Consider the following 15,713-nt stretch of genomic DNA (forward strand, 5'->3'; position numbering starts at 1 on the left):
GCCGCCCCCGCCCCCACCCCCGCCGCGCGGCCCGGGCTGGCCGGGGAGGGTCGGAGGCTGGGCTCTCCTCTCCCGCGCGGCGCGGAGCCGCCTCGCTCCTCCGCAGGCGGAGCTTCCTTCCCCCGCCCCCTCGGTCTCGCTCCCTTGTTCTCGCCGGGGCCGCTCAGACCTGCAGCGGAGCCGCGGCGCCCGCTCCGATCGGCTCGGGGCTGCGCCCCCGGGACTTGGGGACGGGGGCGGGCGGGGGCGCTCCCCGCCGGGCTGGGCCCCTCGGCACTGCCAGGTAAGGGCGCCTGCCCTGGAGCCCGCGGCCGGGATCCGCGGAGGGGCAGCAGGGGGCCCGCAGCCTGCGGGTGTCTTTAGAGCGGTGAGCGGTGCGCTCCGCGGCTGGGAGCCCACTGGCGGCTCCCTTCTCCCGCGCTCTACCGCTTTCCCTTCTTCCCTCGCACCTCTCTCCCTCTTTTTCCCATTTTCCTCTCCCTCGATTTCTCTTCATCCTGCCTTCTCTCTGCCTGTTTGCCTTTTCTGCCCCTTCCCTGTCTCCCCAACCCTTCTCTCTCCCTCTTGCCGTGTTGCTCCATCTCCTCTTCCTCTTTGCCTTTTTCTTCCTCCACCTTTCTCTCCTTTTCTGCCTTCCTTTTCCCGCTTTCCCTTCCTTCCCTCTCCTCTCCTCTTCCCTTCCCGCTATCCTGCTTCCCACTCCTCTATCCCCTTCCTTCTCCTCCTCCCGCCTCCCTATCTGTTCCCCGGCTTCCCTCCAGCTTCCCTCTTGCCTCGGGAAGGAAAGGACTATCAGGTGTGTGTCTGCTCTGGGGGAGGAGGGGCGCAGCCACAGCCACCTGAGGGGTCCCCCCTAGGAGGAGAGGGAGGAGACAGCGGTGGGAAGGGTCCTCTCTCCAGCTTCCTTCCTGCAGCCCCTCCTGGCTGCCCCTTCTCCCAGAATGAAGTTCCGCGCCGGGGGCGGCCTGGTCTGACCCCCGCACCTGAAGCTGCCCCCTCCCTGCTCATCGCTGGTACTGAAAGCCCCTCTGCCCCCTATTCCACCCATTCTCAAGCCTTGTACCCATGACTTCTTTCTGCCTTTCAAACACCCAGGCTACCTCCTTTGATCTCTTTCCTCCTGTCTCTTGCTGCCATTCTGTCTCTGTCTCTGCGGACAGTCCCCGAGTCTTGGTCTCACCCTTAATCACGCTGTATCTCTAGCCTCTGGGTCTGCCTTTGCTCCACCTCCCCAATCTCCTGGCCTCTACCGCCCCTCTTCTTTCAGCTCTGCCCCCCCACTCTGCCTGGTGAGCCCAGTCCCCCTCAAGGACTTCAGCTAGCTGAAGGGGCTGGGGGCAGGTTCTGGAGAGGCGGGGTTCCTGTGGAGGACAGACTTTCACAGGCTCTCAACCCTGTCTGAGGCTGCCCTCCTTGTCATCTCAGCCTGACCCTAGGCACCCTGAGACCACACCTCCATGAATCCCAATCCCTGGATTTTAAGCCCTTTTCCTGGTGTCCCACATTTCCTCCAGCCCCAAGCTGCATGCCGCCCCCCCCCCCCCGCCCCAGGAGGACAGAGGCCAGATTTGGGGTTCCAAGCCCTCCAAGCATCCCCTCTCCTATTTTCTTCCGAAGCTTCTCTACTCAGAGTTGACTGGCCAGAGATTTATCAGCTTGGAGGGCTGGAGATGAATATAGGCAGAGCCTGCGTGGAGGGAAAGATCAGACTGTCTGCTTTCTGTCTTAGTCTGGGTTCTGGGCAGGGGGATTCCTTAGTCTGGTTCCTTGGAGGTCTGATCTTCAGCATCTAACTTTGGGGAGGGGAGGGTTAAGGGTTTCCTTGACCCTGAACAGCTGCCTGTCCTGCAGGTGTGGATCCATGGGGTAGCCCTAACGCATCTGCCCCTCTGCCCCAGCCAGCTCATGCCTCAGCACCCGGGGACAGTGAACAGAGCCCTGGCTGGAGCCCAAACATGTGGGGCCTGGTGAGGCTCCTGCTGGCCTGGCTGGGTGGCTGGGGCTGCATGGGGCGCCTGGCAGCCCCAGCCCGGGCTTGGGCAGGGTCCCGGGGGAGCCCAGGACCAGCACTGCCTCGGACCCGAAGGAGCTGGGTGTGGAACCAGTTCTTTGTCATTGAGGAATACGCTGGACCAGAGCCTGTCCTTATTGGCAAGGTAAGGATCAACCCTTCCCACGTCCACCCTGACTCTCAAGGGCCTGCCCTGCAACTTCATCACTTCTGCAATGACCTTGGTCCCTCAGGACTCCCTACACGCCACCCAGTCCTAGACTTAGACTCTTTACCTTTCTGTCCCTGTGCTTGGAACCCACAGCCATCTTTCCCCACCCCCTACAGCTGCACTCAGATGTGGACAGGGGCGAGGGCCGCACCAAGTACCTGCTGACCGGCGAGGGGGCCGGCACCGTATTTGTGATTGACGAGGCCACAGGCAATATCCATGTCACCAAGAGCCTGGACCGGGAAGAGAAGGCACAGTACGTGCTACTGGCTCAAGCCGTGGACCGAGCCTCCAACCGACCCCTGGAGCCCCCATCGGAGTTCATTATCAAGGTGCAAGACATCAACGACAATCCACCCATCTTTCCCCTCGGGCCCTACCATGCCACAGTGCCCGAGATGTCCAATGTCGGTGAGTACCCCGGGTCTGGACGTCCCGGATCCATCTCCTAGAGTGCCCTCACCTCTCCTTCCCCCACTGCTTTCTGCCCCAGAACCCACCTCCTTCAGGTCAGCCCCGCTCATGTCTGGGTCCCGCCCATGTGCTCTTCGTCCCCACTTGTCTCTATGCCGGCTGAGTGGGGTGCTGGGGTCCCCCCCAGGGACATCGGTGATCCAGGTGACTGCCCACGACGCTGACGACCCCAGCTACGGGAACAGTGCCAAGCTGGTGTACACCGTGCTGGATGGACTGCCTTTCTTCTCCGTGGACCCCCAGACGGGTGAGCACAGAGCTCGGGAGGCGGGTGGGGTGGCCGTGGGAGCAGGCACCCCCGGACCCATCGTCTCTCCCCCTAGGAGTGGTGCGGACCGCCATCCCCAACATGGACCGTGAGACACAGGAGGAGTTCTTGGTGGTGATTCAGGCCAAGGACATGGGCGGCCACATGGGGGGGCTGTCGGGCAGCACTACGGTGACGGTCACCCTCAGCGATGTCAACGACAACCCCCCCAAGTTCCCTCAGAGTAAGGGGCCCGTGCCGCCGCCTGAGCCGGCCTCTGACCACCCCACCCCTACAGCCTCTGGAGAAACCTCCCGCCCCACCCTTCCCCCAGCCAGGCCTGGGAGAAGGACGTGCTGGGGGAGGGAAGAGGGCTGGGGACCTCTCTAAGAACGTCTCCTCCATCCACCCCAAGGCCTGTACCAGTTCTCCGTGGTGGAGACCGCTGGGCCCGGCACCCTGGTGGGCCGGCTGCGGGCCCAGGACCCAGACCTGGGGGACAACGCCCTCATGGCGTACAGCATCCTGGACGGGGAGGGGTCCGAGGCCTTCAGCATCAGCACGGACTCCCAGGGTCGAGATGGGCTCCTCACGGTGCGCAAGGTTAGCCTGCCGTCCGCTAGCCCTGCAGACCCCCTCACACCTGCCTCCTGCCCCACGGAACACGCTTCTAACTGGGCTAGGGCAGACTCGGGGCCCCTGTGCTGGAGCTCAGAGACGATGGTCATCTCCTCCTCTTTCAGATGAGGGCCTGGGGCCCAGAACGGGGGAGTGACTGGCTCAGGACTTTGCAAAGAGCAAGTCTGTGATGGAACTGGGGGCAGACCTAGAGTTCTGACCAAGTAATCTGCACCCCCAACCCCAACCACCGAGGCTACTGCCCTTCTGGTGCCCACCTCCCTGTTTGCACCTGCCTCAGTCCCTCTGTCTCCCTCACCACAGCCCCTAGACTTCGAGACCCGTCGCTCCTACTCCTTCCGTGTAGAGGCGACCAACACGCTCATCGACCCAGCCTACCTGCGGCGAGGGCCCTTCAAGGACGTGGCCTCAGTGCGCGTGGCTGTGCAGGACGCCCCAGAACCACCTGCCTTCGCCCAGGCAGCCTACCACCTGGCCGTGCCCGAGAACAAGGCTCCCGGGACCCTGGTGGGCCAGGTGTCAGCCGCTGACCTGGACTCCCCGGCCAGCCCAGTCAGGTGAGCCGGGTGCAGGCGGGGTCAGGACCGGGCCTGGGGGAAGCGGCCTCAGCGGCAGGCTGTTCCCACCCAAGGATGTGCCCCCTTTACCGCAAATCACACTCACGTCCTGGCAGACGTCTCCCTCCCTGCAGGCCTGGGGCCAGGGGAGGGCTGGAGGACCTTGCTGACCCCTCCCAGACTCTCCACTCATCCCTCTGGGTGGGTGACTGTAGCGCCTCCCAGTGGCAGTGCGAGAATCTCATCTGAGGACTGTGACAACATCAATTGACGGCTGTGGCTATTGATCTCTCCCTCAGCGCTTCCCATTTTACCCACATGATAACATTTCATTCTCCCCCCAACCTGTGAGAGTACGATGGTAGATAAGGGGAGTAGCCTTATCAGCTCTGGTTGCTTTAGAGGCTTGGCCCTGAGAGGTTGAGTAACTTGCCCAAGGTCACACAGTCAGTAAGAAGTGGCGCTGGGATTCAGATTCGAGCTTGCCAGCCCCAAGAAGACCCGGTCTTCCCACCTCCTCCGCCAGCATCCCTGTCACAGCACTGAGGGAGGTGCGGGTGTCATTCCCATTCTGTCGCTGAGGAAACAGGTTCAAAGATTTGCCCAAGGTCACACAGCTGGTCTGAGACAGAGCAGGGCTAGAACTCGGGTCCCTGGTCCCCAGAATAGAGCCCAGAAGTCAGAAAGACAGGCAGTGTTTACCCCAGGTCACCTCTGTCTCTCTCCCCACACCCCCATGAAACCCAGTCCCCTGCATCTTCGGACGGGTGTTTAATGTTGATGACTCCCCAGGGGTATTTGTCTTTTGAGGGGACCCTGACATGAACTATGGCTCTGGGTGTACAGGGCAGGCCCTGCCCGGCCAGCTTGGGCCCTCTGCCGAGAGGAGCCATGAGGCCCCGCAAGGCGAACAGAGGGAGGGAGGGGCAGCCGCAAGCTCTGGCCCTGCCCCAGACCAGCCCCCAGCCCGGCTCTGTCTCCCCAGATATGCCATCCTCCCCCACTCGGACCCAGAGCGCTGCTTCTCCATCGAGCCTGAAGACGGCACCATCCGCACCGCAGTGCCCCTAGACCGCGAGGCTCGTGTCTGGCACAACCTCACAGTGCTGGCCACAGAGCTCGGTGAGGAGTCCTGGGCCCCCAGGCGAAGGCAACAGCCTCCCAGCAGAGGGGCCATCCCTGGGGATGGGCGGTAGGGAGGGCAGTTAGTGCCATCACAGCCTCACCCAGTGTACAGCCACTGCGTGCCCAGCCTGGATCATCACCCCCACGCAAGCCTCCTGGTCTCCTGGGCTGGGCTGGGCCCAGTGGGTCTGCCTGAACATGTCCCCTCACCTTAAATTGGCTCCCATACCTGATTTTCTCAGACCAGAAAGAAACCTAACTTCAAATAGCTCTGCACCCTGGGAGACCCTGCCTTGCCCAATCTCTGCTTCAAGCTGAAGGGGGGTCAGGGGAGGGCTGGGCGCCTCCTCTGGGAGCTGATGGCGGCTGCGGGGGTGGGGGGGTGGTGCCAGCAGCCCCTCCCTTGGAAGCCCTGCCAAGAGCCCTCAAGGGTGGGGAGAGGGTCCAGCTCCACGCACTGCCCACGTTAAGTCAGCGGCAGTGTGGTTCAGCCGCCTCTGGGCAGCCATGGCCTGTGGAGGCAGAGAGGCCTCCCTCCCGTCTGTGACCCTCCCCTTGCCACTCCTGCTCATGCCCTAGGGTCACCTACGCTTGCTGTCCGTGTCCTGTTTACAGGAGCTGTCACTGTGCACATACATACTTGTACATGTCACTGAAGAGCTATGTATGTGTACCTGTGGTTGTGTGTTTACAGGTGTATGCATATTTGTAAAAAACACACACACACGTCTGTCACTGTACGTCTATAGCTGCACATCTCTGTGTGTGTAATTGAGTGTATAGAATTGTATTTATATTATTCTTGCAAATGTGTAGTTGGATGTGTATAGTGATTGATCTAAGTAGCCATTTGTATATATTGTTTTGTGTGTGTGAGTGTTTGTGGACAGATAGGAACAGTTTACTATTTATTGTGTATCAGACACTGTCCTAAGTGCCAGATATGGATTAATTCATTTAATCGTCACCACAACCTTATGAAGGAGGTGGGATTTTTTTCCCTCGTTTTAAAAGGAGGAAACTTGGGCAAAGAGAAGTTAAGTAACTTCCCAAGGTCACACAGACATTAAGTGGTGGGGTCTCCGTCCCAGTCAGGCTGCAGAGTCTCAGCTGTTATACTGCCTCTCATATGTGTTGAATTCTGTGTGGACAGGTTTCTGTTTATGACCTGCCACCATGTGGCAGTGCATGTGTGTCTGTCTGTGTGAGCAGCCCTGTGTGTATTTGTGGTATATATATGTGTGTGTGTGTGGCTGCCTGTGTGTATGTAGCCCTGTGTGTGTGTGTGTGTGTGCACGCACGCGTGCGCACGTGTATATTCCCCTCACTGTCTTCTTACCTCCTGCCGAATCCCGCTCCCCGCCCCCACAAACCCCAATATTGACTAGCAGGCCCTGGGCCCTTAGAGAAGGAATGGACCCCAGCCCTGTCCCATCTTGGGGTATCCCGGACCCTTTAGCCAGGCAGTCGACTCCTCTGCCCAGGCTGTGACCTCGGCCCCTTCCCGAGAGCCAGCCAGTTCTCCCTCGACTTGGGGAAAAGGCTAGAGGAACCAAGAGGCTTAGCCTAGGGTAGGTGAGCACTCGGGCGGGCAGGGATGCATACATTTCAGTTTCTCTTGGATGCCATTGGCAGTGAGGAGCAAGGCAGGGTAATGGGAGCCAGCTGATAACGAGGGGGCCTGTGTCTGGCTGTGGTACCCAGGCTGGCCTGGCTCTGTACCTGAGTATCACATAACTCCTCCCTCCCCAAGGTCAACTCTAAGTGATGCTCATTGCTACACCACAGCCTCCCACACCTCTGATGGGGCGTGTGTGTGTGTGTGTGTGTGTGTGTGTGTGTGTCCATCTGTCTCACCGGTTTTGTGCATGAAAACGCATTCTCTGCATCCTGGGGGGTGGTGATACTACATTCACTGTATATACTGAACATTCGCTTCATGTATGTTGCATTTATTTTAAACACTGAATGTACATCGAATGTATGGTATGAATGTGTTTGCATCGTTCATGGCTATTGTCTGTGTGTATCTGGTATGCGTCCTCTCTCTACCTTTCCTTTCTGGTGCATGTGTCCTGCATGTGGGTTATTGTATATGTATGTATGTTGAATGTATATGGTGTATGTGTTGCACATATCTTGGGTACCACGTGGATGTTGTATGCACTTGTCCCATTCATTTCACAACATTGTTTGCTTCTTGCATATTGCATGCATATTTCATGTGTCCCACATGCATGCTATGTGCTGCCTGTGGCATCCACACCCACACTGTATGTGTTGTGTGTAACTGCAATGTGTGTGTTTGCATGGGGTGTGTGTGTTCATGTTCTGGCTTCAGACAGCTCCGCACAGGCCTCCCGGGTGCAAGTGGCCATCCAGACCCTGGATGCAAACGACAATGCTCCCCAGCTGGCTGAGCCCTACGACACCTTTGTGTGTGATTCTGCAGCCCCTGGCCAGGTGAGCCGCTGAGGCGGAGGGGTTGGGACCTCAAGACCTCCAGCTGCCCACTCCATACAAGGCTTCTCTTCTTCCTCCCAGCTGATTCAGGTCATCCGGGCCCTGGACAGAGATGAAGTCGGCAACAACAGCCGTGTCTCCCTTCAAGGTCCTCTGGGGCCCGATGCCAACTTCACTGTCCGGGACAACCGAGGTGGGTAGCATCCTACGACTGTGCCCATGCCTGCTTCCCTCCTCTCTTCCACCACCCCCAGCCCTGCCTGCCTACCTGGGCCCTCCACCCAACAGAAGGTAGACATGGTCTGGGGAGTTCCCTGGTGGCCTAGTGGTTAGGATTCTGGGCTTTCACTGCCATGGCCTGGGTTCAATCCCTGGATGGGGAACTGAGATCCCGCAAGCTGCGCGCGGTGGGGCAAAAAACAAAACAAAACAAAACGAAGTGGATGTGGTTTTGCTCTTTGCAAACCTTCCCCATGGAAAGCAGCCTCCATGGGCTATACCAACCTTACTGGGAAGGTGTCCCAGGAGGTGCCCCAACACCTTCCTCTCCCACAGATGGCTCCGCCAGCCTGCTGCTGCCCTCACGCCCCGCTCCACCCCGCCAGGCCCCCTACCTGGTTCCCATAGAACTGTGGGACTGGGGGCAGCCGGCACTGAGCAGCACTGCCACCGTAACTGTCAGCGTGTGCCGCTGCCGGCCTGATGGCTCCGTGGCATCCTGCCGGCCGGAAGCTCAGCTCTCACCTGCTGGGCTCAGCACCGGGGCCCTGCTTGCCATCCTCACCTGTGTGGGCACCCTGCTTGGTGAGTCAGGCCACAATGGGACATAGATGTGGGGTCCAGGCCTTCAGGGGGTTTGGAGAGGAGCCAGGACCCTGGACATAGGGAAATCCATCCTATGTCTTGAAGGAACCCTCATGCCTGGATCTTCCCACTGCCTGATGCATCCAAGAGAAAAGCCCTGGCCTCATGTCCCTGGCCTGCCAATCTAATGCCAGTCGTGAGCCACAAAAACTGTTTATTGAGCCCCAACACTGGGCCACGTGTGGCACTGGGCACATCACTTGGTATTTCATTCTTTCAACTCCGCTAAGGGGTAAATATGTTTTCCCGCTTTTCCGCACAAGCAATCTAATGGCCAAAGAGGTTCAGAGAAGTTAAGCAACTTTCCATGGTCACACAGCAAGTCAAGGGTTGAAGTCAGGATTCAAATGAGCTTTGCCAGGTGTCAAACCCAGGGCTTGCCACCCCTGGGCCCTTCTGATTGGAATCCGGCTGCCCCATGCCTGGCCCTGCCGGCTCAGCGGCCCGTGTGCGCCTCTTCCCCAGCCCTGGTGGTGCTCTTTGTGGCCCTGCGACGCCAGAAGCAGGAAGCCCTGATGGTGCTGGAGGAGGAGGACGTGCGTGAGAACATCATCACCTACGACGATGAGGGCGGCGGCGAGGAGGATACGGAGGCCTTCGACATCAGCGCCTTGCAGAACCCCGACGGGGCGGCTCCGCAGGCGCCCGGCGCACCCGCGCGCCGCGACATGCTGCCCTGGGCCCGGGCGCCGCGCCAGCCCCGGCCCCCCCGCCCCGTCGACGTGGCGCAGCTGCTGGCGCTGCGGCTGCGCGAGGCGGACGACGACCCCAGCGTCCCGCCCTACGACTCGGTGCAGGTGTACGGCTACGAGGGCCGGGGCTCCTCCTGCGGCTCCCTCAGCTCCCTGGGCTCTGGCAGCGAGCTCGGTGGCGCCCCGGGCCCTGCTGAGCCGCTCGACGACTGGGGGCCGCTCTTCCGCACCCTGGCCGAGCTCTATGGGGCCAAGGAGCCCCCGGCCCCCTGAGAGCCGGCCTGGCCCTACCCAGCGCGGCGGGGCGGCCGCACAGGCCCTCTGAGTGAGCCCCCGGGGGCCAGGCAGGGAGCAGCAGCCCAGGGGCCCCCAGGCCTCCCGGTCCCCGTGTCCCTCCTCCCCACTTCCCCAGGGCAACCTCCTCCTTACCTCCCTCCTCCTGAGTCGTCTGTTCATCTCTGTCTCTGACACTCTCCCTGTCTCGGTCTGGGCTGTGCGGCTCTGACTCTGAATCTCTCCGTTCTCTCACTGTGATTCCACTTTCTCGTGGCTCTGTTTTGGTCTCCCCCATTCTAAATCTGTCACACACGGCTCTCTCTGTCTCCCTTGCCCACACAACATGCTCTCGTCTGTCTCCTGCCCACACCTGCCCGCGTTCTCCGTGGGTCCCTGTGACTGGCGTTTTGGTTTTTTCCATTGTCCATCCCAAAAGCAAGAGAAACTTCCAGCCACTGCTGCCCACCCTCCTGCAGGGGATGTTCTGCCCCAGGTCAGTGTCCTAGACTATGTGGAGCATGGGGGTGACCCAAAGCCCTCCCCTACTCACCATCTCTCACTCGGGCTCTCCTGTCCTTACAGACGTGCCCGCATGGTTCCATCCATCACTCATGGCCTCATCCTGGCTCCACTGGCCTCCAGCAGAGAGAGGGAGCCAGCCCAGCCCACCTCCCAGGGCGCGAGAGCTCCAGCCCCAGAGTGGCCGCCTCCCTGGAGCTCTGCCCAGCTGTCACCCGGCCTTGGGCATCCTAGCTCTGGGCGTTGTCTTGTGTGCTTCCCAGGCCCCATGGGGAGGGGAGGGGAAGGAAAGAGGGAGGCAGCTGGGGAAGGGGAAAGAGGGAGGAAGGGGAGGGGCCTCCATCTCTAATTTCATAATAAACAAACACTTTATTTTGTAAAGCTGGAGCCCTGCTTTCCTTTCTGCACTCAGCTGTCTGTAAGAGCTTCCCTGTGTGAAGGGGCTGGAAGAAAGGCCTAAGGCCACCCCACCCTTACCCCCACCCCCCAGCTCATTCTCCTTTCTCCTTTGGAGACAGTTGGCTTCAAGTCCCTTTACTAGGGGAGGGTTTGGGTTGATTCCATTCAGAGACTGAGATAATGACATGTACCCCTACTCCCACCACCTCTGGGTTCTCTGTTGGTCTCAAACTGTCCAAGGAAATGAAGATGTGGAGATTGGCCTGAGGGGAAAGTGAGAAGGAGAAAGTGGAGAAAAGGAGGAGCTATAAAAGATTAAGAAGAGAGGAAGAGGGGATCTAGACTAGGAAAAAGTGTGGGTGGGGGACAGCAGAGGGGGGCAAGCCAGTGCCTCCTGCGGCCTGTGGTCCCAATCGGAGAAAGGGTGGCCCAGGGGGAGGTGGCGCAGTCACAGTGGATCTGGGGCCTGCTGCCCCCACCTTTAATTCTCTCCAGTCTCTGGTCTTACTCTTCTTGCGCACAAAGGGGGAGGGAGAGGGACCAGGGAGGTTGGCTGTTCGAAGGGCTGAATCAGCGTCCAATGGGGTGGGGCCCAGTGGGTGGCCAGCTTCTCTCCCTGTGCACGTCCTAAGCAGAGAAGGGGTCCACCCAGCACCCAGCATGAGCACCCAGGCCTCGTAACTCCAGGCAGGGCTCCTGGGGACTCAAGCAGATGGGTCAGGACAGGTCTCTGTAAGCTTTCTCTCCAAGTGCAGGGTGCTGGTGATCAGGGAAGGCTGCTCCAATGGGAAGATGCCTTCTGGTACCTTCCACGCTGTTTGGTTAGGGCAACCAGGTGGTGGGAGGACGAGGGCCCTGCTCTGATGCTGGCGTTGTCATTGACTCTGCTGAAGGCCAAAACGGGGCCCCTGCCTGCCTGAAGGCCTGTGTGAGAGCAGACTGTCCGCCCCAAGGGAGCCAGTTAGGAGGCAGCCCCCCAAGCAGGGCATCAGAAGGACGAGTCTTCCATTTCAGGGCTAGATTGACCCCTTTGGTCTCCCCTGATGTCCACATCAAACCTTTGAGAACAAGTGGAGAAAAGGAGGGGTTGACTCGTGGGCCTCCCCTGGGTAGTGAGGGGTGCATTGAAGGGGGATGCGGGCCTTTGCCCGCTCTCCTAGCCCTCCTTAACACCCTCCTGAGGTCCTTCCCAACTCCTTAAGCTTCAAGGAAAACAATGGTGTAGGGCAACAGGCTTTTCAGCTAGACCCTTGGGCTTTTCTCTGGTCTTAAGTACCTCACCACTGGAAAGACAGGATCTGTCGAAGGGAGTAAAGGGGGGCAGGACCATGGAAGGAAAAGAGAAGAGAGAGAAGGGGAGAGCTGATGGGAGAAGGAGATGCAAGAAGAGAGAGACCCCCGCACCCCGTTATGCCCCCTCTATCTGGGTTCAGTCCTACCTTCCCTGATTAACGAGAATGGGAGCGGCGCAGAGTGTTCCAGGGGAGTGAGCTGCATTTAGTTCCCAGTGAGCCTTGGGCTGGGCCCAGGTGGCAACCCCAGGCTAGGCCACCCTTTTCTCCCTGCCTTTTCCTTGCTCACTCCAGGAGCCTCAAGCCAGGAGTAAGCCTCAAGCCAGTGGTGGGAGGATACAGAAGTAGTGAACCAGTGGGGTGAGACCTGCCCCACCCCTCCTCTCTACTCTGGAGCTTTTTTTCCCAAAAGAAGGGATAAGCCCTGTCTTTCTCCCTGATAAGGGGCCACTCTCCTCACCCAGGTGATGCTCTTTCTCTTCCAGCCTGTTTCTTGTCTCTGCACACAGGAACTGCATGTGCATTGCTTCACCCTGGATCGCTTACTTACAATAGGATGCAGACCCACACATCTCTGCACGTGGAGATGCACCCTTTTATGTCTGAGTCAATCAAACACTTGAACCCTGGGCAAAAGCTGCCCTTCCTCCTGTGTTCCTCCAGGACCAAGCTGGCCTAGGGGTCCCTGACCTCCAGTTATCATTCCCAGAGTCCTGCACCTCCTCCCCTGAGGCTGTGAAGAGTCGCTGTGGAGGCCACAAGCCAGATTCCCAGACCCCAGCTCGAAAGCTAATCCTCCTGTACTGGGCACCTTTCTGCAGCCCCCCTCCCCCCAGCCATTTCCTCCCCTCTCCCCTACTGCTTTCCTTCCTGGGGCTCCCTCAGCTTTCCTCTCTCCTCCCCCATCATCCCCTGAAACCCAGAGCCTGATGGGGCTCCTCTGTCAGGCCAGCTCCTGCCTGGAGGAATTCTTAGCCTGAGGTGCAGGCTCGGGGCTCAGGACTGGGCCGGAGGCCAGGAGGAGGGGTTCCCAGGAGGGAGGATAGGTGCTGTTCCTCTTCAGACTGGAAACTGTAGGAGTGAGGTGGAGAAAGAAGGTTCAGGAAGCTTCCTTCAGGTCCCATCTCCTAGGTCGACCATTCTTTCCTCCCTCACTTGGCCTGGGGAGGGGAGGGCAGGGCGGCATCCCTCCTGGAGCTGTCAGCCTGCATCGCCAAGTCAGGGCTTACAGAGGAGTGGCAAGGGGACAGGAGGGGTGGGAGAGGCCGTGCGAACCCAGCGGTTCCCACTGGCACAGCCCCCTCCCTCTTTTCTTCATGCCCAGAGGGAGCTACTGGAAGGAGAGGGTGGAGAAAAGGCAAAGGGATAGCGGGAGAAGTCTGGCAGCAGCCATGACACACCCGGAAGCCAGAGAGCACGGAGAGGGGGGAGGGTTTGGCAGGGGGGTTGGCAATGGCTCAGGCCCTGGCAAGAGGGGACAGAGGGGGTTCAATGGGGGCTGCTTCCTGGGCTCAGCCCTCCAGGCCCCTGGGCTCCTCTGGGTTCCTTCTTCCCTGGTCACCAGGCAGGGGCACGGCCCAGCTGCTGTTTCCTCAGGATCACTCTGCAGACATCTGGCAGGAAGAGGCCCTGGGAGAAACTGTGCTGAAGGAGCATAGCCCTGAAGCAGTTGGCCTGGCCTCATCCTAACCTCATCTCAGCACTGCCTGTGTGACCTCGGGCAAGTCACAAAACCCTTTGAACCTGCTTCCTCTTCCATCAAGTGAGGATCACTTTTACCTCAGATAGTTATCACGAAAAGTGTGTTCCGCAAAGGAGTCACCAGCGTGGTCATCAGGGTGAAGTTGGGGGAGGGCAGAGGAGGAAAGCAGATGTGGGAAGCCCGTCACCACCCCCAGGTGTCCATGCGGCACTGCCCCTGTCCCTTCCAGCGTGGGCCCTCTGGGCTACCATCCCCACCTCCCTCCCCTCCGGCCACCCCCTCTCACCAAGGTGAGAAAGTGGCAAAGACTCTGAAGCTGAGCTGAGGACTAAAACAAGAGGAAGAAGAGAGACAGGAGATAGGATGGGAAAAAGCAGAAAGGAAGATGGCAAGAAAAGAGGGTCTAGCACCTCGCACAGCATCTGGTGTGCAGCCGGCGCGCAGTAAGTACTTGCTGAAAGAAGGACTCGGTGCTGAGAAGGGGGCTGGAGCAATCGATTGGGCGCCCACAGGAACACGTCGGACAGAGCCGTCAGTGGCTCCAGGAGGAAAAAGGCATGGAGACTGGAATAAATGAAGCTGACAACCCACAAGAGCAGGAGCCAGATGCTGTGAGTCTGCTCCCCCTGCAGTCCCTTCTCCCGCCCCCGGGGCTGGGCCCCCCAGGTCCTGCTGCTGCTCACAGCATCTCTGCGGGCATCCTCGCGTTCCCCAGTGCCGGCCCTGCAGACGGTTCTCCACCTTCGCCAGCTCTGTCCAGGTTGGTCTTCTCCTCCTGTTCCTTCTCTGGCCCCGGCCCTGGGAGCTTCTGCAGTTCTGAGTACAGCACCCAGGCATCGCTGCGGGACACACACTCCCATCCACTCTCTCGCACGTGGAAGAGGTCCACAGAGCCCCCCGAGTAGGCATCACGGTGGGTGGCATGGGCCACAGCACGGCGGGCCAGGGCATAGGCTTCCTGGGTGCTCATGTCGTAGTGGTAGCCGCGATCCAACACGCCGTAGGCATAGGGAGATCCAGAACCCACCGAGAAGATGTCCCCCTGCAGGCAGGTGCCATCGCTGTAGACGTAGAAGAGGGCAGGGCCGGAGCGGTCCCAGCCGCACAGGGCAGTGGCCACGCACAGATCCAGCCCCCTATAGCGCGACATCATGACTGATAAGAGTCTGGCGGCACCGGCCACACTGGGCAGCTGACCCTCCCTCAGTGCCCGCAACCGCAGCTCCCGCTGCAGCACCCGGTACCACGTGACGCAGTCGGCCGAGGTACCAGAGGTGGTGCCTAGGAGATGCTGGTGCACAGGGATGACCTTGCGTGAAGCTGGACACGCCACATAGTTGCCACAGGAGGACCGCGTGTCAGCCGCAGCGATGACTCCATGACGGAAGCGGAAGGCCAGGGTGGTGGTGCCGTGGGCCAGCCTGGGGCCGTGCCTCTGCAGGAAGGTTTGAGGGTCCCAGCCCCGGGGCACAGCCCAGCCACCAGCCTGAGGCAGATGAGGCGAGACTTCCTGGGTGTCGGGGACCTGCCACTTGCACACATCCTGCAGAGCCATCCCTGGGGTCCAGGGAAGGTTGGAAGGAGCAAGGCAGCAATATGTGAGCTGGGTCAGGTAGAGAAAGAGAGGGAGTAGGGATGAGCTGCGCTGCAGCCAGAACCAGCCGGGAAGGTGTGTGATCTGCGGCTTCCCTTCTTCCAAACCCCAAACCAGGCTTCAGGACTGGCTGATGGAGCAGCGCCCACCCCCTCAGAGGACTGCGGAGGGAAGACAGGATGAAGCCAGTAGAGTCCCCAGCGCTGGGGAGACGCTGCCCATGACACACCTGAGCGTCACCCAAGGAGTCTGCTGTCTGTCATCCTCCGAGCACCTGGAGCTGGGTGGGGGCTGGGTAACTGAAAAGGAAAGGGAGCACCAGTGGAAGGGGCAATGCTGGGTTCCTCTTATTTTTCCAGTGGGGAGCACTGAGCATACAAAGATAAATAAGGCCCTGTCCTTGCCCCGAAAGGGCTCCCAGCCTAGGAGAAGGTAAAGACAAGTCAGTGCAATGACCCAGCAGAATAGACTGCCATGGGAGTTCCCCGGTGGCCTAGTGGTTGGGATGCTGGGCTTTCACTGCCGTGGCCTGAGTTCAATCCCTGGTTGGAGTTGCTGAGATCCCACAAGCTGCGTGGTGCAGCCAATAAACCAAAACAAAATGGAATAGATTGCCACTGACCCACAGTGGTAGGAGTCCCTTGTGCT

General features: G+C 59.8%; 2 protein-coding genes across 3 annotated transcripts; one reads left to right on the forward strand and one right to left on the reverse strand.

Moving 5' to 3' along the window:
- Positions 1–172: 172 nt before the first annotated feature.
- CDH24 (cadherin 24) lies at positions 173–10,459 on the forward strand. Of its 2 annotated transcripts, XM_057725076.1 has the most exons (13): positions 173–283; positions 1,852–2,156; positions 2,339–2,633; positions 2,824–2,943; positions 3,020–3,187; positions 3,359–3,546; positions 3,886–4,139; positions 5,125–5,261; positions 7,606–7,727; positions 7,809–7,920; positions 8,283–8,531; positions 9,057–10,052; positions 10,142–10,459. In XM_057725076.1, exons 2-12 carry the CDS (start codon positions 1,956–1,958, stop codon positions 9,554–9,556), a joined length of 2,346 nt encoding a protein of 781 aa, XP_057581059.1. In that variant the 5' UTR covers positions 173–283; positions 1,852–1,955; the 3' UTR covers positions 9,557–10,052; positions 10,142–10,459. The 2 variants fall into 2 exon arrangements, with proteins under 2 accessions (XP_057581059.1, XP_057581060.1); XM_057725077.1 differs by lacking the exons at positions 9,057–10,052; positions 10,142–10,459 and adding an exon at positions 8,637–9,042 and having other exon boundaries at positions 182–283.
- A 3,492-nt stretch (positions 10,460–13,951) lies between these two features.
- Positions 13,952–15,121, reverse strand: PSMB11 (proteasome subunit beta 11). Its single transcript, XM_057724758.1, has one exon. The coding sequence runs from the start codon at positions 15,024–15,026 to the stop codon at positions 14,151–14,153; it is 876 nt and encodes a 291-aa protein (XP_057580741.1). The 5' UTR covers positions 15,027–15,121; the 3' UTR covers positions 13,952–14,150.
- Between the last annotated feature and the right edge of the window lie 592 nt (positions 15,122–15,713).

This window comes from Hippopotamus amphibius, chromosome 2, assembly GCF_030028045.1.
Source record: "Hippopotamus amphibius kiboko isolate mHipAmp2 chromosome 2, mHipAmp2.hap2, whole genome shotgun sequence".
Lineage (NCBI taxonomy): Eukaryota > Metazoa > Chordata > Mammalia > Artiodactyla > Hippopotamidae > Hippopotamus > Hippopotamus amphibius.

Excerpts from the sequence above, each read along its gene's own strand:
- CDH24 (XM_057725076.1), top strand. The coding sequence starts at position 1,956 with ATGTGGGGCCTGGTGAGGCTCCTGCTGGCCTGGCTGGGTGGCTGGGGC. Across the intron at positions 3,547-3,885 it reads GGCTCCTCACGGTGCGCAAG|CCCCTAGACTTCGAGACCCG; the intron begins GTTAGCCTGCCG and ends CCCTCACCACAG. Across the intron at positions 5,262-7,605 it reads AGTGCTGGCCACAGAGCTCG|ACAGCTCCGCACAGGCCTCC; the intron begins GTGAGGAGTCCT and ends TTCTGGCTTCAG.
- PSMB11 (XM_057724758.1), bottom strand. The coding sequence starts at position 15,026 with ATGGCTCTGCAGGATGTGTGCAAGTGGCAGGTCCCCGACACCCAGGAA.